General features: G+C 44.2%; 1 protein-coding gene across 2 annotated transcripts in view; it reads right to left on the reverse strand.

Annotated features, from left to right (window-relative positions):
• ETS1 (ETS proto-oncogene 1, transcription factor) overlaps positions 1-21,731 on the reverse strand; it is a 120,833-nt gene extending 99,102 nt beyond the window's left edge. Inside the window, exons 1-3 of one of the 2 annotated variants that reach the window (XM_037882274.2) lie at positions 21,616-21,731; positions 9,946-10,028; positions 4,072-4,210 (exon numbers count right to left, since the gene is read on the reverse strand). In XM_037882274.2, coding sequence (XP_037738202.1) covers positions 4,072-4,210; positions 9,946-10,017 — 211 coding nt within the window. In that variant the 5' untranslated portion in view covers positions 10,018-10,028; positions 21,616-21,731. The remainder of the gene's footprint in view (positions 1-4,071; positions 4,211-9,945; positions 10,029-21,615) is intronic. The other variant, XM_043533901.1, reaches the window with a different exon arrangement.
• Between the last annotated feature and the right edge of the window lie 2,086 nt (positions 21,732-23,817).

Raw genomic sequence — 23,817 nt, forward strand, 5'->3', positions numbered from 1 at the left:
TCCAAGTCACGCTTACCCTATTCATATCACTCCATAATCTTATCTGACTTAGAGCACAATGTAAATAAACTCTCTCTAGCATCAAAGGCAAAAATTCTTCTGTTAGTGCAAGCGAGCCTGAAACTTTTAGCAAAGCTGCAGTTTTGTATCACAAAGGGACATTTTTACACTTTGGTTTTCCTTCTGTTTCTTTTATCAACATGAGGACCACCAAAACAAAATAGCCTCCCCTCCACTATCCATAAAGAGATTAGAAGACAGTGTAGGACCTGCATGTGTAACCAAAGTGCAGAGGAGCAGAAATGAAAGTGCGGAGCGATATATACAAATAAGGGTTTCCTCTCAAGTAAAATTAGAAACTCTTCTAGACCATAAAGGCAAGACACCATAAAAGAAAAGAAGACAAAAGGTAGATAAAATTAAAGTACAGTAGAGAGAATTGAAGAGAAGAATCCCCTACAGATTATCAGAGGTCCTGCCAGGGGAAATCAGATTTCTTTTACAGATACTGCTCCATTAAGGACCTGATCTAAAGCCCATTGAAGCCAATGGGAGTTTTTCCATTGATTTCGAACAGGTTTTGGATCAGGCCTTGAGTCCTGCCGCTGTGATATTTCACAGACCCTGTAGGAGGATTGGAGGGCTGGGTCCCAGGTACTCTGCTCCCTGGAGAGTACATTCTCGCAGAGAAGAAGAGAAACACAAAACTTTTCCAGATTACTAGATTTGCCAACGTTCGAGTACATCCAAATGCCGCGAGGACAGATTTTGTCAGTGCAGAGAACCAGCATTGTGGTCAGACAGGTCACCCACAGAGTGGAGCGAATATCCAAATTAAGAAATGAGGAGAATATTCACTTGCATACAAAAGGGAATTTGAGTCCAACCGCATTCACAGCCTGCCTCCTGCTAACATACCAAGGCTTGAGCTTCATTACTACGACTGCTGGCGCGCGCGCACACACGCGCACACACACACACAGAGCAAACATTTTTAGTTGAAATGTTTGAATATTTGCCAAGAATGAATTATGAATGATACACTTGATTATAAAATTCACCAGCTCTGTTGCATTGTTTTGTTGCATTAATCATGTGGGTTCATTGCTTTTCCCTGAACAGCCAGCCAATTTATGTAGCCAACAGTGGGTGAAAAGGACAGAGGGCCAGCACAGGCCCTATGCAGCGCTGAAACCTACACAGCACGTGATAGGCTCACCTGGGATATAAATGATGCCATAACCTCATACTGGCTTTTTGCCAGGGGTCACTTTTGCCTAGTCTGAATTTTATTTTAAATGCTTATTTGGCCCTGCAGCATCATCGTATGTGATCATCTGCCTATCTTTAATGTATCTATTTGCATGACCCCCTTGGGAGGCAGGGCAGAGCGATTATCCCCATTTTACAGATGGGGAAACTGAGGCACAGAGCAGCTAAGTGATTTCCCCTGCTCTGCCACAGACTTTTTGTGTAACCAGGGCTGCCAAGTCCTAGACGAGTGCTCTAACTCACTGGGCAATCCTGCCTCTTTGAAAGTATTCAGGGTGAACATGAACAATCTGAGATTCACATTGTGCCGGTTAGTGACACGAGACGGAACAAACTGCAGATATGACTGTTGTATTCCCCGTCTGAACAATCTACAGAGCAAGAATTAGTCTTTGATTAAATTTGTAATGAGTTTCAAATTATGAATAAATTGGAGAATCTCATGCTCTGTTTGAGGATGAGGGAAAAAAAAAAAGAAAAAAGCTAAAAATGATTACTTGTATTACAGTGTCACACAAAGACCCGCAGTCAGGATCACAGCCCCATGGGGCTAGGTTCTGCACAAACACTTGGTCACTTGTCTGTTTCTAACTTGGGCTCAGCTCCACAAGTAGGTAGGTGCTTCCAAGCCACAAACAGAGACCCGGTGATGGGGAAGACACCCACTGATCACTTAGTGCTTTGACACTTTTACCTGGAAGGGCCACCTGATTTTCAATGTTATTTCTGTGGAAGTCTGGTCTCTTGAAGTCATGTTCGAGGGAGAGCAATTTGTATGGTATCACCTAAGAACCTCAATCATTGATCAAGGCCCCACTGTTCTAGATGCTGGTCAGACAATAAAAAACAAAGACAATCCCTGCCCCCGAAAGCTCAGAATCATTTTGACAGACAGGACACATGTGGATGAGACAGACAGAAATGAGCAGGGAGGACACGAAGCCAAGCCACAAAGTGAAGAATCTGGTAGTAAAGTTGGAGTCACAGCTCATCACTTAGCCGGACAAGACCAGATTGCGGACAGCAGATGGGCATGATGGTACACGAGAGGGACGACAGCCTTCTTTAGTGGGACTACAGCCTTCCCCTCTGAGTTAGTTGCAACACATGGTTCTGAACTATGGGGGAGGAGGAGAAGAAAGACTGTGGTCCTAGCTGGAGAATACTTCCATTCACAAAAAAGGAAACCAAGACCTTTGGCTATGAAGCCATCTTAAGGAAACGCTGCTGAATTTAATAATATTCCCTCACTCTTATGTAAATTTTCATCAGCAGACATCAAAGAATAGGAGGTCAGTATCATTATCCCCATTTTGCAGATGGGGAAACTGAGACACAGGGGAACTCACCCAGCAGCCGAACCAGGAAGAGACACCAGGTCTCCTGAGTCCAAGTCCCATGCTCTATCCACCTGGCAACACTGCCTTCTTGTTGCCTCTGCAGTGGCATTCACCAATTATTCCTCACACCATCCCCAAGAGGTCATCCACATTTTACAGATGGGGAAAACTCAGGCACAGCATCATTAACTTGACACTGGAATCAGAACTCAGGAGTCCCAGGGTCCCACTCCTATGTACTAAAACAATCTGCGAGGAAGTCAGTCCAGGTGGAGGATGGGCCAACTCTGTTAACCAGGCCCAGAATCACAGAGGATGTGACCTGCTGTTCATATTCGGCTTGCTCCTCAGTGCACAATCCTCTTTGCAGTCAGCAAAGACCACATGAGGATCTTGTAGCAGTGAGGCCTGGAATTCCATCCAGCATGGAACAGAAGTATATGTACATACTAGAGCGTACCAGGAGATACACCCCTCCAGTCCCCTCTTAAGAAGAGGGGGCCAGGGTGTCTCCAGCAACATCACTTCACAGAAGTCCAAATCCTTGCCCTAGCACTCATCTACGTCACAAGAGACAGACTCCACGGTAAGCTACACAGATGGCAAGGGGGAGAATAGAACCCTGTCTCCCCACACACAGGCCTCTACCTCTTGAGCTAAAAGGAGAATCTCTAATTGCTCTAAATAAATACTAGGGCTTTTATCTTTGTAGGCCTATCGCCACTAGAGGGAGACAGTAACAATGTTCTGTTTGTTTAATGTTCACTCCAGAAGAGCGTAGCAAGACAGACTCACGCTAGACATAGTATTGGTATTACACACACTTTCTAAGCGGGGTGGCCATGCCTGCCCCCACCCCGACCTTTTGAGAACCTGAACTCAGCAGGGACACAACAACAGGACAGACATGGAGTTCAGCCCCGCACCCGTTGGCCCCTGACCAGAGCTGGTTGGCATGACTGAGGGGCTGCTTGCCTCTCCCTTTCCCCCTGCCACACACACACTTTTGCAGTCCTGGAACCCCTGTTAGAGGCTCCATTGGCCTAGGCACTGTACAGTTATTTCAGCAAGAAGAAAGTAAGCCCCTGTACCAAAGAACTTACAATCTTATATCAAGACAAGACCATGGCAGAAGCCAGAGGGAGAGGCGGGTGGGAACGATAACAAGATAACATTAAGATTAAGATTGTCCAGTAAGCAGTAATTTATTGCTCAACCCAGCCTAGCCGGGGTCAGATAACAGGCTTCTATAGGCACCGCCGTAAAAGAGGAAGTTAGTACATTGAGACCAGGAGGTTGCAAAGTTCCCCCAAGAAGCTCTCCTCCCGAAGACCCAGAATGCTACTCTTTAGATGTAAGCCATCTGCCGAATCCTACAGAGGACACAAATAAAATCCCTCCCATGCTCACAAAGGCACCTTAAACTCATCCCCCATCTTTTAGTAGAAAGTGGGCCTACCTGAGTTGTAGCGTTCTAAGCCAGTGGGCACTTCTTGAATTGCCGACTCATCCCAGACTGGGTAGCAAATCCTTTGCTGGTAGCAGGTGGACTGAAAGCCACAGCTCATCCAAGGATCTTCGTAGGGATTGGCAGCACCCTGCCTCAATTACAAGGGAGAGATATCAGCTGATAAGCAGATCTATTCAAAACATAGCACAACCGCTCCTTCCAAAAAGTCTCGTGAAAACGTCTTTCAGGAGAAACTTCAAAACAGACATTTTGATCTGGAGTCAAATAAAAAGCTATTTTGTTTGGGGCTGTGGAAACGAAAAGGAAACAAAAACCCAGAGGGATGCAGAATGTTCTGGGACTCTCACTGGAAAGCCCACAATATTTTCCTTCCCACTTCTGCAGGCCTGAGAGATTTGGAAAATGCAGCATGCAAAGCTTAAGGCTGACATGAATCCAAACACCAAAACATCTATTGTTCGCCTTTTGCTTATTAGCAGACCACAGCCCAAGACAGGCTCCAATTAGTGGGGATCCATAGCTACCAATTAAAGCAGGCAGCAGAAACCCAATGGACAGCAGCTATGCACCCACCTGCGGCCCTCTCCCAGAAATCTCTCTCCTCAGCACTCTGTTGCCCACAGGTGCAAGCTGCGCCCCTCTTCACTCATGGGGGAGAACTGAGCTGATATTTGGGGCCAGAAACTGGCTGATAACATCCCTTTCTATATTCGCCCATGCTTATGGCCTCATTTGCACAACCTCAGTCCAGGAACCATCAGGAAGCTGCTGCCTTTTAACAGCCATTCTTCATTCCCTTTTACTAGAGTCAGTTCTTTCCAAAGCACCTGGCTCTTTTCGATATTTGGGCAGCATATTTTGAACAGCTCGGCATGTTGGGTGATTGGCCTTGACCGAGGGTGCTAAGCCCTTGAAAACCTGGCCCTGCCCTCATCTGAAAAGTTGGACCCACCTGAACTAACCCTAAAAATATGAGAATTACTCAGAGAGAGAAACCGTATCATGTAGAATGATTCATCTCAAAAGCACCTCAGCTGGGTCATCAGAAGGTCACAAAGGCCTTTTTGCCAAAATCTGGCATGAGACGTTGTCAGAAGTTAAGAGATCACCGGTCTCTTGTCTTGAATTTCAGGACACTGAAGATAACGACATTTGGACAAATATCCCTTCCTCATTCCCTTCTTGGGGATGGTCTGTCTGCAGAAGACACATGTTCAGAAGAGATCTTGGAACCCAGCATTTTGCTTTGCTTGGGCATTAACGCTTGGTATTTCTTAGCCCGGTGCATTTCACGACACCACCAATTAGAGCTTTGCTAATGCTGGGGGCCACATTCATTCCTGAAACAATCTGTGCTCCCTCTGCTCAGAGGTGCAGCTGCACCAGCGAAAATGATACAAGGAGGGAAGCGTAGTTTGACACAAAGGAAGAGCAGCCTTATTTCAGCTGGGGTAAGGCTCAGCCCCCTTCCTCAGGAGAGGCACTCAGTGGTCATACCTCCCAGCTGCTCTTGACCCATCGTCTCTACCCTACACGCTGCTGGGACCACAGAATATGTTTTCTGGGAGAGGCAGGGTGGTTTTAATTCTATCATGTAACCCATCTCTGAGGAACTAGGAGCCCCTGGTGATTATAAGGACAATGGTTTGTCCATGCCTCAGAGTGATGGCAGGTTCCAGTGAAGAAGGCATTGGGGGGAGGGACAATCACCCATTGAACTGGTGATGTCAGGGAACGTGGAACCCCTTTCATTCCATGAGGCTGTTTTTAGGAGCAGCACTGAGCCAACCAAGAACACTTTCTTCCAGGCTCACCGGCAGTTTTAAGCCACAATTGAAGAATTGCTCAGCCAGCTTCTGGGAAAAGGGCCATCGTGAGCCTGGACAGAGTCAAAAAGAGTAGGTGGGTGGGCTCAGGGCAGTGCAGCAGGGGGGCAGGCTAGACACCGCAATGGTAGGAAGTTGCAGGAAGGAGAAGATAATTTTAGACGTGACATCAGGAACGATTAGTTTGGAAACAATAAGAATAGTTCAGCTGGAGAATCCTGCAGAGGCTCAAAAATAGGCTAGATAAAGGACTCGAGACTAGTCACCGAGACACAATGCCAAAGTCAGCCCTCCATCACTCTTGTGCTTCAGGGCTAGGATGGCTGTTTGCAAAGCTCTTTGAAAGGGTATATGGGCCCGGTCCCAGGTGCTCAGCCCCCTTGCCTCCCAATGACTTCAGTATCAATCAGGATTAGGCATTACAAAGACTTGATGGCTAGGAGGGTCTAGTCCAATCCTCCAACCAGGGAAACTGGAGAAGTTTCCAGCTGTGTTATTATATCTCGTTATTTTGCAACGTGACAGAATCCCTGCCTTCGATTTAGTCACCAATGTCATTTCAAAAGGGGACCCAACACATAATGCAAACCTCGGACTCTGAATGGGAGGTGCTGAGGTCTAGAAGACAGGTCTCCTCATCGTGACTGTCATTCACCTGCTGTACAACCTCAGACAAGCCATTGCCCCACTCTGTGCCTCAGTTTACCCTATGCACATGAAACCCTCACATGCTATCAGGAAAACTTGCAGTGCCCATACTCCTCCCCCAGTCCCTGCAGCGGTTGCCAGTGGTGGAGCGAGTTCTCCTAGCAAAGTGCAACGGTCGCTGGAAGGGGTTTCTGAAGAAGCAGTGAGGTCATAGAATGAGACTGAAATGGGCAAGGGTTGATGGACCTCTAGTTACTCCCACGGGCTCCCACTATAAACATGTGCCCCCACGCTCCTGTCCAAGAGGCCACATCTAAGTGGGAGCAAGAGGGTGTGAATAGCAGGAGCAATGGGCACAATGGAGCCTTCCCAGCCCAATACAATTACACTGCCATTATTCAAGATAAGAGAACCAGGCCTGTTTACACAGCTAGATTGTAAAGCGGGTGGGCTGACATGCACCATATTCCCAGAGAACTTTGATCTGCTGGCAGGGAAATTCTTGCTGGTGAGGAGGAGGAAGGTTAAGAGATCAGGGTCTCTCCAGCAAAGACCCACCTACCACTAGCTCTGCACACTCTGGGACCACAGGAGGATGTCTGAGCTGACAGTCAGTAGGAGATCTTAGCCCTGAGCTGTCGGGAACTCAATGAGCCGGAGACAAAGGGTAAAGGAGGAGGACAAGGAGGCCAGAGGCAATAAGAGAAAAGAAATATGGTGCTAAATTCCACGAGCAGCTACCAAAAATAGAGAAGAGTTGTTTGACGGTAGGAACATCTTGTGGTTAAGACACTGGGCTGGGACTCGGAAACCTATGGCAGAGGACAGAAACAAACCTGGATCACCCAAGTCACTTTCCCCCATGAGACTTCACTCCCAAACTGCAGAACAGGGATAATATTACCCTCTCCTGTAGCACTGGGGTCTGATCCTGTTACGCAGGCCATTGGGCCAGTTTTAAACCCGGTAGTCCTGTTTTTCTAAGGTTTGTCCTCCATCCGGTCCTTTGACAAACCCAGACAATGTGGACACACCAGCAGGGGCGGGATGGAGGACTCTTCAAAATGGCATTCCACCACGTGTGTGAGGCCACACCAGCGGAGTCGCGGTCACGGAGATGGGGTCGCACCGTTCTCAGAAGTACGGGAATGCCCAGTATTCTGGGAAGGCATGAGTGGCCACCCTAAATCTTGGAGCTGCTCCACGCATAGGACTGCCATCTGCCCCAGTGAGAGTATTGAGTGGCTGCAGATTCTCCTCAGAAGGGCCGAGTCCAACAAACGCTCTCTGGCACAGTGCTTACTACCATGAGTAGCGTGGTCCCCCAGAAGCCATGCCAGGTGGTAAGACTTAACAGGACTGGGCCCTTGGCATGCAGCTCTGCAGGGCACCTTACTGCTCCAAAGATGCACAATAGACATGAACCCAAGGAATAGGGGATGTAGTCAGCTGGCAACAGCTATATGTGGCCTGGAGCCCGGCTCTTTCTCCAACAAAAGGAGCACAAGAAGGACCGAGTTTGAGACCCATGGCACATGCCCAGATACAGGAGTGCGGGCGATGAATAAACTCCAGGAGTCAGTTCTTAATAGTAAGTAAATCTAAGATGCAAAATCAGAGTAAACAAGCGTTTGACCCCAATCGATCAAACGCTTCCCCCCACTGAAATTCACAGCAACAAGTTCTTTGGTGCCAATGGCAGCAGGATCGGGTCCTGGGTTAACGCCTGGCCACAGGGTTACTCCATTCAAATAAGGCATGTTTAGGGCACAGGAGGAGGAGGCAGGATGAGCCAGGTAACCTCCAGCACAGTGTGAAAGACCGATGTCATCACTTGCGATAACAGGAAAGAGAGTTTCCTTCCCTGCCTTCAGCCATCCCTAGGGCTGCCAGCACGCAGGCATCTGCAGAGCGCCTGTCTCTTCCACGCACACCCTGACCCAGCCCCTGCCAACCCATGTTCTCTCCATCACTGGCTAAACGTTAACCATTTCCTTCCCACTCTGCTCCTCCTAAAACCGGGCAGAGGTCAGTGGAGCTCTGAGGTATCTGATCCCTGGAACGGACTGAAATTTTTCCAAAAAGAAAAATGTCCCCCAAATCAGAAAAAGTAAAATAAAATGTAGTTTTGTTGGCGATGGGGGAGGGGGCGGAGTGGAGGGATGAAAGATTTTCTGTGGGGAAACATGTCAATTTCAGTTACATTTTTCAATTTTCCATCAAGGAAACAACTCCCCTCCCCCACACAGCTCTGGTTCAAATCCATAGTTTGAAACTGAAATGTATATATTTTTTTTAAAAAATGTCATTCTGAAGTGATCAAATAGTTTCATTTTTACGTTTCCTGAACAGAGATTTTTCCAGAACTTTTTGTTGTGTGAGGATTTTCACTATTCCAACTTTGTCCCATTTGGGGATCAAAAAAATAAAATCAAAACACTGAACTTTTCTGCAAGATGGAAATTCCACTTTCCAACCAGCTCTGCTTAGCACCTAATATTCCCATCCCAAATCTACAGCTTTCATGTTCCCTATCTAGGTTCTTATACTGTGCTCGGCACTGTGATGGATGAGTGCCTGCTGATGTAATTTTAAGGTATATATCTATGCCTATGTGGTAGAAATATTAGAGACACTGAGGTAAAGGGTTAGATTCTGGCCTCTACAGCAGCCTCTTTACCCCACTCCATCAGCACAAAGGAAACAGAATATCCCAGCTCAGGAACAGTTTGCAACTCTATATGATCCCCCTATGCCACTGTCATTACTATGTGCCAGCCATTGCCGTGTGCCAGCGGCTGACTGGCAAGTGTCTGCTGTGCTTTGTGCTCTGGTTGTTCTGGACCGTGGAGCCATTCATAGTCAGCCATGCCAGGGTGTTCTATGTTGCATATAAGGTCCCCTCGGCCTGTTCCAATAAACCTAAAAGCACCTTTCCCCCACCTCCTCTCAAGAAGCAGAACAGAATCTGGCCTAGAACCTTCACCCAAACTCAAATCAAACTTTGTCGGACATTTGAAAAAGCTGGGCTGCTTCTAGCCCTGTCCCAGTCCATGTGCATTCGTCCATGGAGGCCATAAGACTCTGGGTTAGGGCCAGCTTTGGAAGATGAGGCACGGTTACATCACAGGTCATTATCTTAATGTTTCTGCTCTGACTCGTGTAAGAATTTCTGCTCCTATGTCCAGCTCAGGTTTGCAAGGCCAAGAGGTTCAGATAAGGTCAGGATAAGAACGGAATATGGAATGGCATCTCTGAATTAAACAGTATCTCTCAACTATTTGGCATTAGCCTGTCCATGCTGCCAAGCAGAGTTTCTCCAGAGTCCTGCAATGCTGAGCCAAACTCCTATGTGATAAAAGAAAAATAACCCAACATCCTTCCTTACCGTTACTCCTGGACGGGCCAGAGGATAAGGGGCTGGGCTTCCAATGGTTGTGTCCATGTAGTAACTCATCATCCCAGAGACACCTACAGAAACAGAAGTGAATCATTAGATGCACTGCTGAGGAAGCCTTGTCTTACAGAGGAGATAGGGTTGCAGGATTAGGTCCTTAGTCATAAGAAGGCTCCTTATTCACACAAGTAAGTCCTATTGACCTCAATGCAAGGAAGGGTGGCAGAACTGGGGTTCAGAGGTGGAAGAGACCTATTAGGTCAGTTAGTTTATCCCCGCCATGCACCCATGACCAACACAGGAGCGTTCCCTACAGTATATTTTCAAGGGTCTTACCTAGTCCAGTTTTGATTGGCGCTTACGCCTGTGAAGAAATAGCCTCACACAGAGGGCCCAATCCAACACACGCTATCCATAGTGATCTCCAATGAAAATGGAGATCAGTCAGCAGAGATATTATGCTGACAGGCTCCTTTTCTACCCTCCAGGTGGGGATGACCTGCTTCCATGTAGGAAAGAAAGAGGGAAAGGCCCAGTGTCCTCCTCCCAACACACACAGAAGTTCATAGCATGGACCATTCAGACTGTGATCTGCAGTGCACCAAGGTAGAATGGCAAGTGACTCCCTTGCCTTCCCCATCGAGGAAAGTGAGCTGATTTCACTGTGGCACAGCCAGGTATCATCTAGAACACAAGGCAAACCCAGCCCCTGTGAAAAGGCACCAGACTGACTGACAGCCTAGGCTCACAGACAACAGCAGTGAAAGCTTCCCCTCGCCCTGCCATGCAACCACAGGCTTCAGCCATCTTCCTGAGGGACCAGCTCCAGAGGGCAGACAGCAGCTTGCTCATTCTCCAGGGCCCCTTCTCCCTAAGGCTTTTGCTGAGGGAGCCAGTTGTAGCCCAATTCAACACCCCTTAAAGTCAAAGGGAGTATTTCCACTGAAGTCAATGGGTCAGAGCCTTAGATCCAGTTGTGGTGGTGTTTTTATGACGTTGACACCCATCCAGTAGAGGACTGGACTGAAACCTTCAGCTCAGCCACTGCACGGTCCAATGCCTTAGCACCACCCTAACAGCCAACCCTAATGATCTGCTATTTATATATTAGCAGTACACACAAATCTCAGGTGATATCACAGCAGTCAGAGCTACTCTGGATATTACACTGCTTCACAGTAGCAGAGATCAGAGTCTGGCCCATGTATCAAATGCACTTTGTTCTTTGAGCCATTGATATTATATTTAATGTACATGTACATGTATCCTATTCTTTACGGAGCACATTCATCTGGGGCTGCAATAGTGAAGCCAGTTTAGCCTCTAGCAAAGGTCAGACTCTCCCTGAGGGCTGCTCTAAGTTACACCCTCTGACGCATGGTTATAGCCCTTGTGGGAAAATCTCCAAGGTACAAAGTCCGCTCCAGTTCCTCCTTCTCCCCTGAGAGCTCTGTCGGGATAGTGCAGAACCGCTGCTGTGCCTGGTATATACTAGCCCCTTGCACCAGGGCTGTTCACTGTGAAAACTTTTTGCCTGCCCTATGGCCCTTTTGCAGAGCTGGGGTGAAGGAGCTGAAACCCGGCTCTATGTAGGTGCAAATAAAGCGGGACATATGAGCCTCCCCTGCAATGATTAAACTCATAGGAGAAAATGTAGGGCCAGCTTGCTTTCCATGCCATGTGAAGCATGAGATATGTGTGTACTCAGTGTCACTTCCCCCACGTACAGAGCCTTTTGCCTGGAAGGAAACTGTAAAGAGGGAGTGGTCAGAGATTCGCAGGGCTCTTTTGCAGGAAATAAGGCAGGGCCAGACTGCATTATTATTTTTATAAATTTATTTATTTAAAACAAACCCATTCACCCACTACAGGCTGAACAGCGGTCACTGGTATAACAGTCTCCACCCTGAGAAGGCAGCGACTCCATTACCCTCTGGAGAATGTGTCATTCTATTTCTTTAAACCCCCAGCGCTACTGTCTAGCTAGACAACTGTAACTAGAAACACTGAACCCTGTTCTCCCTTGACTTCAGATTTACTCCTGATTTGCACTTTATGTTCTCTGTCTTGCTCAGAGCTGTGTCTAATCTGCACTATCCCTAAAAGGTGCTGTGACTCAAGACACAATTCTTCCCTGCTTGTCCCTTGCTTTTGAGGGGTAGATAGTAATCTAGTGTCGGCTAACAGCAGGAGCAAATGGTAATCTGCTCTGTACTGTCTGACCAGCGGTGAGATAGAGGAGTCAAAGTTCTGGCCTTTCCCCATTCCACCCCATTCATCTGCCTACACTTTTCAACTCAGCCTCAAACCTGCTAGTATTTGACTTCCAGCAACCAAAACATGCAGGAAATGACCGAAACATGAAACACCTGTATTTTGTTGTGTCACCCCATAATTTAGAGATAATGGACTTTTAGGATAGCTTTCCTTATAAGTTTTTTTCCCCTTCACACTGTGAATTAAAAAATTTAACAGAAAACTGGAAAAACAAATTTTGTTACATGCAACAATAAAGTTCCTTCCACTCCCCCTCATGTGTCATAAGTGAATTTTGAACTAGAGTTGGTCAAAATATGCCAATTTTTTCAATGCAAGGTTTTTTTAAAGGGTTCCCCCCCCCCAAAAAAAAAAAGTTTCCTGTGAAAAATTCTGTTTTCTGATGAAAAACCAAATCCCCCAAATTTGTTTTTAATAAGGATTTTTACATAAAAAGTCAGTTTCTATCCCTCGTGGCCTTGGGAAAAGCTTCAAAATGTGACCCCAGTGCACCCTAGAGGCTCCAAAAGCTGAAGGCAAATAAAAATCTATTATTTTAAAGCCAATATGTCATGATATTTTGGTGAGCCTGATTCATGATTTTTGAACATTTGGGGTTGGCAATACTGACATCATGACATGACTCCATACTTGTAAAACTAAAAGGGCTTTTTATTAACAGAACCATTTACAGAAATGTTGCAATTGATATTCTAGCCATGTGCACATAGACTGACTTCCAAGAGGGGTGCATCCTCCCAACTCTTCCTTCCAACAAACTGTGTTCCTCCCTCTAAGTTCCACACAGATTGCTACAGTGAGATTTTTTTTGTGCTGTGAACACCACTGAAATCAAAACTGTTGGAAAGGGTCAGTTTTGATGAATTTCTCTTTTTGAAAATTTTTGGAAAAAGAGGTTCAAAAGCGTCAATACATCCTATTTCAGTGTTTTCTAAATGAAAAGCTCTGATTTTGGTTGAAAATGACTTTCAAAAAGTAAGTTAATTCATAATTAAAAAAATGTACAAAGAGAAATGGTCACAATGGAAAGGAACATTTTGATTGACCTAATCCAATTTCTTTTTCTTTCAGGTGTTTGTGAAAAGTTTTGAAATTTTGATTTCTCAATCACAATTCAGGACACAAAGTTTTTTCGAAATCCTGAAAATTCTTGTAAGATGGGAAAAATCATTTCCTGAACAGCTCTATAAAATACTTTGTATCTAGTTATCAGTCCAACCCCTCACTTGGATTACTCCAATGACTTGGTATCTCAGAGATTTATACACCATTTTTCCAGTCCGGGACTGCCTCACAGCTAAGCACCCTGGAGCTCATTGTTATACACTGTTGTAAGTGATCAGCCATGGTGTCTCACCAGTCATCATGGTCATAAATTAAGGCACTTTAGGTTCTTCATCAACATGAGCAAGGTAACAATAAACAGGGATCAGGAGACCAGGGCATTGTCCCTGAAAAATTCCACTGTGAGAAGATTTAAGGATTTGATCGAAATAACACTTTGGCCTTTCCTACATGAGGAAGTTGCAGTGGTTTAACTAACGGGGTGAATTTAAATAGGTTTAGCTAAACGGATGCAAATCCCAGTTTGAACCATCCTGCCCACCCAGATCCCCTCTTTCAGAGCGGTTGTGGTTTGGCTTAGACAGATTCCTAACCTTAAACTGGTACAACTCTCTTATGTTGGCAGGGTCTCTGTCTCTCCTGCTGTAAGGTAAAAATGACATTGCCAAACAGGTCACTTCCCAAAATAGAGTAGACTTTGCAAAACAAAGGCATAAAGAAATCGGAGATCAGTGGGCTCAAGCTGTCTCTACAGAGACCCTTTAAGTAATGCGCGTGTGTCCTGGAGCAGAGACGCATTTGATTAAAACAGTAGTACTCACTAGAAGTTGCCTTTCCTTGCTCTGCAGCTAGCAAAACAGGAAAATGTTTCCTGAACAACCTCTCAACCACACAGACGCTCAAGAACTGATTTCATCGCTCACTGAATATCATTTGCATTTTTCTCTAGTTACCTTTGCCGTTTGAGCCTTCCAGGAACATGCTACACTCTGAGTGTTGCCGGCTACAGCCAGGAGTGGCCAGTCCTGGGGTTATGAATTTGCAAGCACTCCAATAGTATTGAACCAACACTGACACCCAAGACAAGGTTACATGTGATGTTCTTAAGTGTGAGTTCGCATTACAAGCTCCAAACATCCAAAAATCATGAGTTGGGCTCCAAAAATAAAAAAAAGATTTTTTTTTTGGTAAACAAAAATCCTGAGAATTTTAAGCCACGTACATATGGGGTTCTTTCTCCTTGCCTTCTGGTTTTTGAGCCTTTGGTATACACTTGGGACATATTTTCAAGCTTTCCTCTGTGGCCAGGAGGAATAGCAACTTTCAGCTTTCATTTAACAAAATCAAAAAAGTAAGCGGAGTTCTCATGACTCTAGAATCCAGGGCTTTAAGAAAAACACCAACTATCTCAAGACTTGTGACAAAGTCACCAGGGTTGGCAAAACTGCATTTCACTCAGATCATCCCATAGCACTAATTAAATGCTCCTAGCCACCCTGGGCCACAATATGGGCTTCAGTAGTTTTACAACAAGGATGGTGTTTGGTTTTTTTTTATTTGAGAGTCTATTCAGGACTTATACTGTGCCCCTCACCATGGTATCAGAGCTTGAAGAGTGCTACTATATGTTTTTCTTCTGCCAAAAAAGATTTCAGTTCCCCAATTAGGGATCAGACATACCATGTGACTTAGTCACCAATCACATACCCCACGTTTGACTTCCTTTCCCTAACCTACCCAGATCCATGATCTATGAGCAGGCTCAAAAAATTCAGTGAGGCAGTATATGCCACCCTCTGAGCGAACTCCTGACCCAACTGAAGTCTATAGAAGTTTTGACATTTACTCCCAAGATTTCACCCAATATTTTTAGCCATCTGCATCTACACTGAAGGAGATAATTGAGCACTGAAATTTGATCTATACCAAAGGATCTGTGTGTTGTTGAATTGGTTAAAAGGGGGGAAGGGGAATCAATATTTTGAAGTTGTACCATTTTGAACCTTATGAAACAGGAACCATGTTTTGGTTACTTTGCAAAAAAAAAATGAAGTTTTTAAAATGTTTATTCGCTCCCCCTTTTCTCCATTTTGCAAGTGGGAGCAATAAAATAAGTGTCCAAGTTTGATCCCCCCCACAACCACCCACTTTCGCAGTTGCATTTTTCCCTTTTGCCAGTCTGTAACTTTTCCAAAGTTGAGGATGTTTTGGAAAATGGCAGAGTAGCAAAAAGAAATTTTGAATGGGGGGAGGAAATTCCCCTTCTCATATGGAAATGAGGTATGACAAGTACTTTTATACCAGTGTAACTGTACCCACAAAAAGGGGTGGGTTGGTCTACTTAGCACTGCTGCATAGTTAAAGGGTACAACTTTTGTGTTTAGATGAGGCTTCAGAGTTGATGTTCTTACACGAGGTGAATGAACGTTGTGAGTGACAGAGTTACCTTAGCAAGCTAAGCTTACTGATCCTTCTGCTGTGCACGATAGGAAGCAGACATTAAGGAGCGTGTGGTGATTTGGGGGAGATTTCACCTGGACCAGGGAAGATCTTTTAGAGGAAGGCAGGTGAGCAGGTTCTGTATCTTCATAGGGACCTACCAAAACTATGCCCAGAGGGAATGAGCCCTTGAGATGGAACAGGAAGGAGAGCAGCAGGAGGCAGGAGTATTTGCATGGCTGCAGAAAGGAAGATCCTGAGTGCTTTGCCCAAGTTAATTTTTAAGGACTCAGCTGATAGAGCTTCCACCTCTTCCCGTAGGAATTTTTTCCACAGCCTAATACATCTCACTGTCAACAGGTATCTCTGATATTCAGGCTATATTTCCCCCCACCCCCTTTGGTTTCCTCTCATACGGCCCTAAATAATTCTTCATGTTCCTGGGAGTTTACTTCCTGTAGATACAATTAGATGGTTTTTTTTGGCCACTCAGGCAACTTTTAGCTGAACTAAATTTTACCCTCAATTACACTGGTGTAACTGCAGAGTAACTTCGCTGATAGCAATGGAATTATACCACAGTAACCGAGAACCAAAGCTGGGGGAATACTATTCCAAAAAAAGAACAGGAGGACTTGTGGCACCTTAGAGACTAACAAATTTATTTGGGCAATAAGCTTTCGTGGGCTAAAACCCACTTCATCAGATGCATGGAGTGAAAAATAAAGAAAGCAGTATTTCACTCCATGCATCTGATGAAGTGGGTTTCAGTCCACGAAAGCTTATGCTCAAATAAATTTGTTAGTCTCTGAGGTGCCACAAGTCCTCCTTTTCTTTTTGCGGATCCAGACTAACACGGCTGCTACTCTGAAACCTATTCCAAAAAAAAGAAGTGTTCACAAACATTTGGTTGAATTGCCTAGTAGAATACCTTTGCTATTATTTGAACAGACATACACTCTATTTTTATTCTCCTGTTTCTGTTTCTTGATTGGAGGAAGGAAGCTTGTTAAATGTCATTATTCGACCAATCACATACACAAATAATGATTAACAAAGTCAACCTGCAAACTTCCCATAGAAGTTGAACGAGTTATTCAAGAAATACCAAATCCTGAAGCTGGTTAAAAATTTTCAACTTGCAAACAAAAACCAAATATATATATATATATATATATATATTTTTAGATGGGAAATTTATAAACTAATGAAAATTTTGGTTTCATTTAGACTTGCATTTTTCCTTCAGTTTCAGTTTTCAAAAAAATTGAATCAAAATTAAAAATGGTCAAATTAAAATAATTTCATTGCAAAGTTTCCTGTGACAAAGCTTGCTAGCAAAAAATGATTTGTCCCAAATTTCTTAGGGTTAAAAAAACCACACCAAAACAAGTTTTGACCAGCTCTAACACACATCTTTGCAGAAAGACAGTCACAAAAATATAAATATATATATAATGGTCTAAATTAATTTATTTTTGAAATAACAATTTGTGTGTGTTCTTAGAAATTACTATACCCATTTTAAAGATGTAGAAACTGAGGCACAAAGAAATTAAGTGACTTGCCCAAGGTCACCTAGCAGGTCAGTGATAGAGCCAGGGATAGAAGCCAAGTATTCTGAGCTCCAGTATAATGTCCTCTCCATGAAGCACACTGCTTTTCAATCCAGTTTGTGTGACTCAGCCCATGTCTAGTTCTGGGTGACAGTGCTATGCTCAGACCATGCCTCTCCCATAGGTTCAATACCCTGCAGCATGGGCTGGTGGGCCATTTACAGTGCCCACAGAGCATGGCAATGGGCACAGTAGCAGAATAGAACTGGTGGGCTTCTGTCTTTCCCTTTCTGTAAATTAAAAGGATTCCCATCCAGGCCTTTGCCTCAGAAGCACTGATAGATGGGAATGGGATAGGACGGGGGCAGGGGAATTTAGCAGCCAGAACCAATCATTTTTAATCTTGAGTCCAACCATCATTAAAGGCAAGAGGAACTCAAATGAAGTAAGTGGGCTCAGCGGGCTGGCTGACCCAAGGGTCCTTAGTTATTGCCACTGGATTTTTGTAGTAAGCAATAATTTATCGTCATTGGGGAAAGATAGCCTGTGAAAGTGACATTCTTCGGCAGTACTTTTAACCCTCAAAATGCTGGCATTTTCCAGGCTGCCTGCCAATTTAAAGCATAGGGAAAACCGTGTCTATGGATCCAATAATACATCATACATTTGTTCGGCTCATCAATCTTGGGCACTGATTTAAAAAATAAGATCTTCCCAATGAAGGGCTCAAATGGGCTAAGGACAACAGGAGGGAGAGTTCTTGGTTTGCTGCAGAAAAAACAATTTATAAGACATTTCTTTAATATCCTCCTTCCTCAGTTATTCTTTGATATCATTGTAGTTTCTCTCATTAATGTTTAGTACTTTTCATCGGAGAACCTCAAAGTTCATGTATTTTTATAAAAATATCTCATCTAGAACATGTTATAAACAATTTACTGGGGGGAAACTGAGGCACAGAATATTCTAGCGCAAACTCTTCAAGACAGGTGTTTTACAGCACATATATACTGTCCTATCACACTTCTGACTAAGAAGGATTAAATGACTTGACCAAGGACAGCAACTCAGTGAGAGAACCCAGGTATCTTGACTCTCATGCTCCTGTCCTAACCACGAGAATATGAAATGATTATGTCAGTTGGTTGATCATTCCTTTAACAGTTTTTTCCACCACAGAGAGGTTCCTGAAGGGAGGGTTTGTACAACAGTCTCTGCTCTAATGCAGAGTAAGGTCGTTTTTGTAGAAGTGGGCTAGAACTTAAGCACAGTTTGTGGCACCATAACACCCTGCACCCCTTACAGGACAAATTGTAGTCTTAGCCTAAGCCAAGATGAATAAATCCTGGCACACATCTCTCCCCTCCCCCTTTGGGAAAAGTGCCCTCTGGTTAAAAATTCTCATATTCTATACCCAGCTCATTAGCCTTTGACAAAATTACTAGTCTGCAGCTAATTCCATAATTTGATTTGAATAGTAGCCCCATTAACAGGACTGCAAGCCAGTTGGTAAGCTGACAGCTGGAGGTCATTTCAAGGGCACCTAAGGCTAGCCAAACAGTTTGCTGATTAGGGCAGGCACCTAACCCAAAGAGGTTGCTGCTGTTTCATCTCTCGCAGCTGCTATATATGAAATTACAGGAAGATGTGAAGGGGGGGGGGGGGTAGCGGAGCAGTGAGGTCAGTTGTTATTCCACTTACAGTGTTTCCAGCAATGAAACAGTTGATTGAAAAGAAAACATCATGGGTCATATCCTCAGCTGGGGTAAATTGACATAGTTCCTTTGTGGGGCTATAGTGGTTTTCAGCAGCCAAGGATCTGGCTGGATGAACAAGATGTAGTTGCTAAATGCAGAGGAAGGATGACCCAGTGGATAAGTGGGCTATCCTAGGATTTGCAGGACCCATGTTCGGTTTCCTACTCTGCCACAGATTGGAGCAAGTCACTTGAGTCAGATTGTTAGAAGTATTTAAGTGCCTCGAGGCATCTAAGGGGCTTTTGAAAGGTGCCTAACTCATGAGAGGTTTCAGAGTAGCAGCCGCGTTAGTCTGTATTCACAAAAAGAAAAGGATGCATCCGATGAAGTGAGCTGTAGCTCACGAAAGCTTATGCTCAAATAAATTTGTTAGTCTCTAAGGTGCCACAAGTCCTCCTTTTCTTTTAACTCATGAGAGCGAGTGGGATTTTCGAGAGCAACTGACTCCCATGAGTTAGGCACTTTTGACAATTCCTCTCTGCATCTCCAGGCACTTAACTACGTTTAACAACCTGGCCCTCAGTCTTTCTGTGCCTCGGTTTCCCATTTACACACTGGGGATAATAGCACTTCCCGACCTCACAGGGATGAAAAGAGACTTGGGGGTGAGGGTAGAAAATATGCTGAACACAAGCTCCCAGTGTGACACTGTGGCCAGAAGATTTAATGAGATCCCAGGATGCATAAACAGGAATCTTACGTAGGAATAGAGAGGTTATTTTACCTCTGTATTTGCACTGGTGCAACTGCAATACTGTATCTAGGTCTGATGCCCACAATTCAAGAAGGAGGTTGATAAATTGGGGAGGGCTCAGAGAAGAACCACCAGAATGATTAAAGGATTGGGAAGCAAGCCTTATAGTGACAGACTCAAGGTTCTCCATCTATTTAGCTTAACAAAGAGAAGGTTAAGGGGTAACTTGGTTACAGTCTGGAAGTCCCTACGTGGAAAACATATTTAATAATGGGCTCTTCAGTCTAGCAGAGAAAGGTACAATGTGATCCAACAGCTGGAAGTTGAAGCTAGACAAATTCAGACTGAAATAAGGAGTAAATTTTTTAAGGGTGGGGGTAAATTGTTCCATTTGTTAATTACTAAGGGTCATACTGGATTCTCCATCACTGACCATTTTTAAATCAAGATTGGATGGTTTTTTTAAAAGCTCTACTCTAGGGATTATTTGGGGGCAGTTCTCTGGCCTGTGTTATATAGGAGGTCAGACTAGGTTATCACAATGGCCCCTTCTGGCCTTGGAATCTATGAATCTAGCTATATTGGGAGGATCAATATATCAAAGGTTGCAAGGTGCCCAGATAAGTACCAAAGATAGATACATACATCTAGAAGCAACCTGACCAGGATGAAAGTGAGAGCTCTGAGCCATAACTGGTTAAACTGTTCAAGCACCAAGACTTTCATAATAAAAATCAAAGCCACTGAGCAAGCCATGCTCTGGCCAGCATTTCCTGTTGTTTAAAGCGAACGTTCCCATGTAACACCAAATTTGCTTTGGCAGAAAGTTTTTTTTAAATGACAGGAAAGAAAAAGCTCAAGAATATAATAAAGTCAGCACTGAATAAATACTCACCAGTAAACCCCCTCTGGATCCAGCCCCCTCTCCCTGAAGGTATCAGATGGCAGAGTGAGAGCCAATGGGACCTTAATAGCAAATTAGTGGCCACATGCAAAGCATCAAATTAAAGACTAATGGAAACATGGAAGGCCTGACTCTGCACTTCTCGGGGGCTCAAAGCTCCCGGTGACTTCCAGAGAGCCAGAAGGAGTACTGGTCATGCAAAGGATGCAGGCTTGCGTCCTTAATGATGAGGAATTGCAATCCTGCACCTACAAAGCCCGACAGCCTTTCCTGCCACTCACTGTTCCCAACTTCAGTCACTTTCGGAAGCAGAGAACCAAAGCTGGCACACATCTGCATGACACTGGCTGTTTTCCAGCCCATCTTCAGTCTTGAGGATATTTTAAGGCACACTACTATTGTGATTTGTAACGTGATGGGGGAAAGGGGTTGGAAGCAATGTTTCCTGCAAAGATATAAATAGCCAAATTATTCACTGGTGGAAATCAGCTTCTCCACAAAAGTCAGTGGAGTTACACTGATTTACACCAGATGAAAGTTTGGCACTAAACATATTGCTGTCCCTCCTTCCCCCCCTTCCCTTTGGAACAAAACTCTTTACCCTACTGAACAAAAAAGCAAACATACGATTAATGAAAATAAAATTGAACTCAACTATCTGTCTTTAAGTGCAACTTTGCTCCAATACAGTGTCATCAGTAACACCAAGAAGCAACTTTCCACCCCAGACAAGTAAACAGTAATATTATCTTAAACTCGTTTAATACAAAAAGTATTTTTAAAGGACCCTAAAAACACCCAGATTGAATCATAAATATTTGCTGATTACATCAACTGGGTTAAACTGCTAATGAAAAGAGAAGGAGTAAATGTCCTGGCATGTCACCAGGAAAGTAGATAGCCTGAAAATTAGCATAGGTAAATAACAATCCAAATAGAGTTTAGCATAGAATCCCGAGCTTTACTTACTACTTGTCTGAAAGACCAGAGAAAAGAGTTGTGTTCTCCAGAGCTTCCCACACTTGTCTAAGGTCTCTTGCCAACTACCTGGTGAAATCCTCTGCACCAGTGCTAAAGAGGATGGAAATACCATAATGTTTCTAGCAGGGCCGCCTATCAAATAGAAAGGGGGTGTGGTCAGGACAGCAAGCCAGGGCGGCTGGAAAAGGCCAGCTCTGAACTAGGCTCTGACACAGCACCAGCAGCAGGGAAGGGAAGCTGCCAGATGTGATTACCCACAATGTGAACTCGTTAAAATCCAACTTCTGTTCGTTATAATCAGAGAAAGCCTCTGTCTGAGTCAGTTGCCAGTGTCCCAAGGTGGGGGAACTGTGATATTTGCCTTTGGTATTTGGATCCTTGGAAATCCTTCACATAATTTAATAAAACAAATTAGCTGAAGATCTCCAAGCACTTTACAAGTATTAGTCACTTAAGCTTCCCAGTATCTCTGTAAGGTATTAGTGCACGCATGAGGCAGAGGGACTAACTGACTGTACACAGCAAAACATTTCTACATTTGAATTCTTAAGTGAATTTGCTTCAAATGTGTTCCAATAGCATGATGAAGGGCATTAATATAAGGAGCTGAAAGTAGACTGAATAGATTTTTACTACAGACAGTTCTTTCCTATGTGTCTGGCTGGCAGGTCTTGCCCCATGCTCAGGGTCTAACTGATTGCCATATTTGGGGTTGGGAAGGAATTTTCCCCCTGGTCAGATTGGCAGAGACCCCCGGGGGGTGGAATTGCCTTCCTCTGCAGCATGGAGCACAGGTCACTTGCTGATATGAACTAGAGTAAATGGTGGATTCTCTGTAACTTGAAGTCTTTACATCAAGATTTGAGGATATCACTAACACAGCCAGAGGTTATGGGCCTATTTCAGGAGTAGGTGGGTGAGGTTCTGTGGCCTGCGATATGCTGGAGGACTAGGTGATCATGATGGTCCCTTCTGCCCTTAAAGTCTATCAGCCTTTTGTTAGTTTCCTCTGAATATTCTTAGGCAAGTTTACTTGCTGGAACATTTGCAGAAGTGGCCAGTTTTAAACCAAGATTGCAGAATACTCATGGGAAATGAATTTTGAATGTACAGTTAATCATTGACATTGGAAACCCAAACTTAACAGTTATCCTTATCCAATCAGGAAACAGAAATATGCTATGTGACTCAAGTGTCCAGTCAAAGCAGCCTGGATATTGCATGCTCACAACAAATTGCATAAGAGCAGGCTGCAGACCAAGCATTCTTTGCAGAAATTATTCAGGGAAAAAATTCTGTCTATAGGTGGCTTTTATTGCATCCATCACCATAGCATCTAATTGCTTTCCAGGGAATTAAATACGCAAAGTGAAGCCCCTAGCGGACTTTATGGTGTCTCTTGCTCTTCCTGCCTCCCTGCTTCTCGGAGGCGCTGCTTACTCAAATACATACAGGGGCTGATTTACAGAGTTATTTAGGTATCTACAGGTGCAGATAGGTACCTAGTGGGGTTTTCAATCTGCATCTTTAGTCATCTAAATATCTTTGTAAATCGGGCCCCCATAATCTTTTTGATTTTTTTTTAAAGTTATGGGTGAAGTTTCTGTGAATAATGAATACATTCTAGAAATCTGCTGATCTCAAAAGATTTCCACCATCATGAGGATGATTATAACCATGAGATTTCAGGGACACCAATCAGGATCAGAAGATCGGTTCCTTTGGGGTTCTGATCCAACTGGGAGCCAAAACCAGAGGCACAGATTCAGAAATTCAAACTTAACACCTCCCCTAGCCCCCCAAATTCTAATGGACTCCATTTCAAGGTTCCATTTTAGCCCCTGCCTACATTACTGAGAAATATATGACAACAGGTGGCATGACTATACATTACCTGTTGAACTCACAGTCATAAGTCATGTGACATTCCTGTAGCTATTTTAGTCCAGAAAATTATTTACAGGGTTCCATATTCTAAGGAAGGAATCCAGCCTGCTGGACTTCAATAAAAAGGCTCTTTCAAATCTGAGCCAATAAGAATGGAATGTATCCAACGATCAGTGTGTAATCTGGACAACTCTTCCTGAGGCTGGAGCATGATGGCAGCTGCGAACAAGATGTCTTTGAGATGTGCGGTAATATGAGTTTATTTAACTATCGCAATAGATTATTTATATTATCAGTAGCACC

Source organism: Chelonia mydas, chromosome 22 (assembly GCF_015237465.2).
Source record: "Chelonia mydas isolate rCheMyd1 chromosome 22, rCheMyd1.pri.v2, whole genome shotgun sequence".
In the NCBI taxonomy this organism is placed as follows: Eukaryota; Metazoa; Chordata; order Testudines; family Cheloniidae; genus Chelonia; species Chelonia mydas.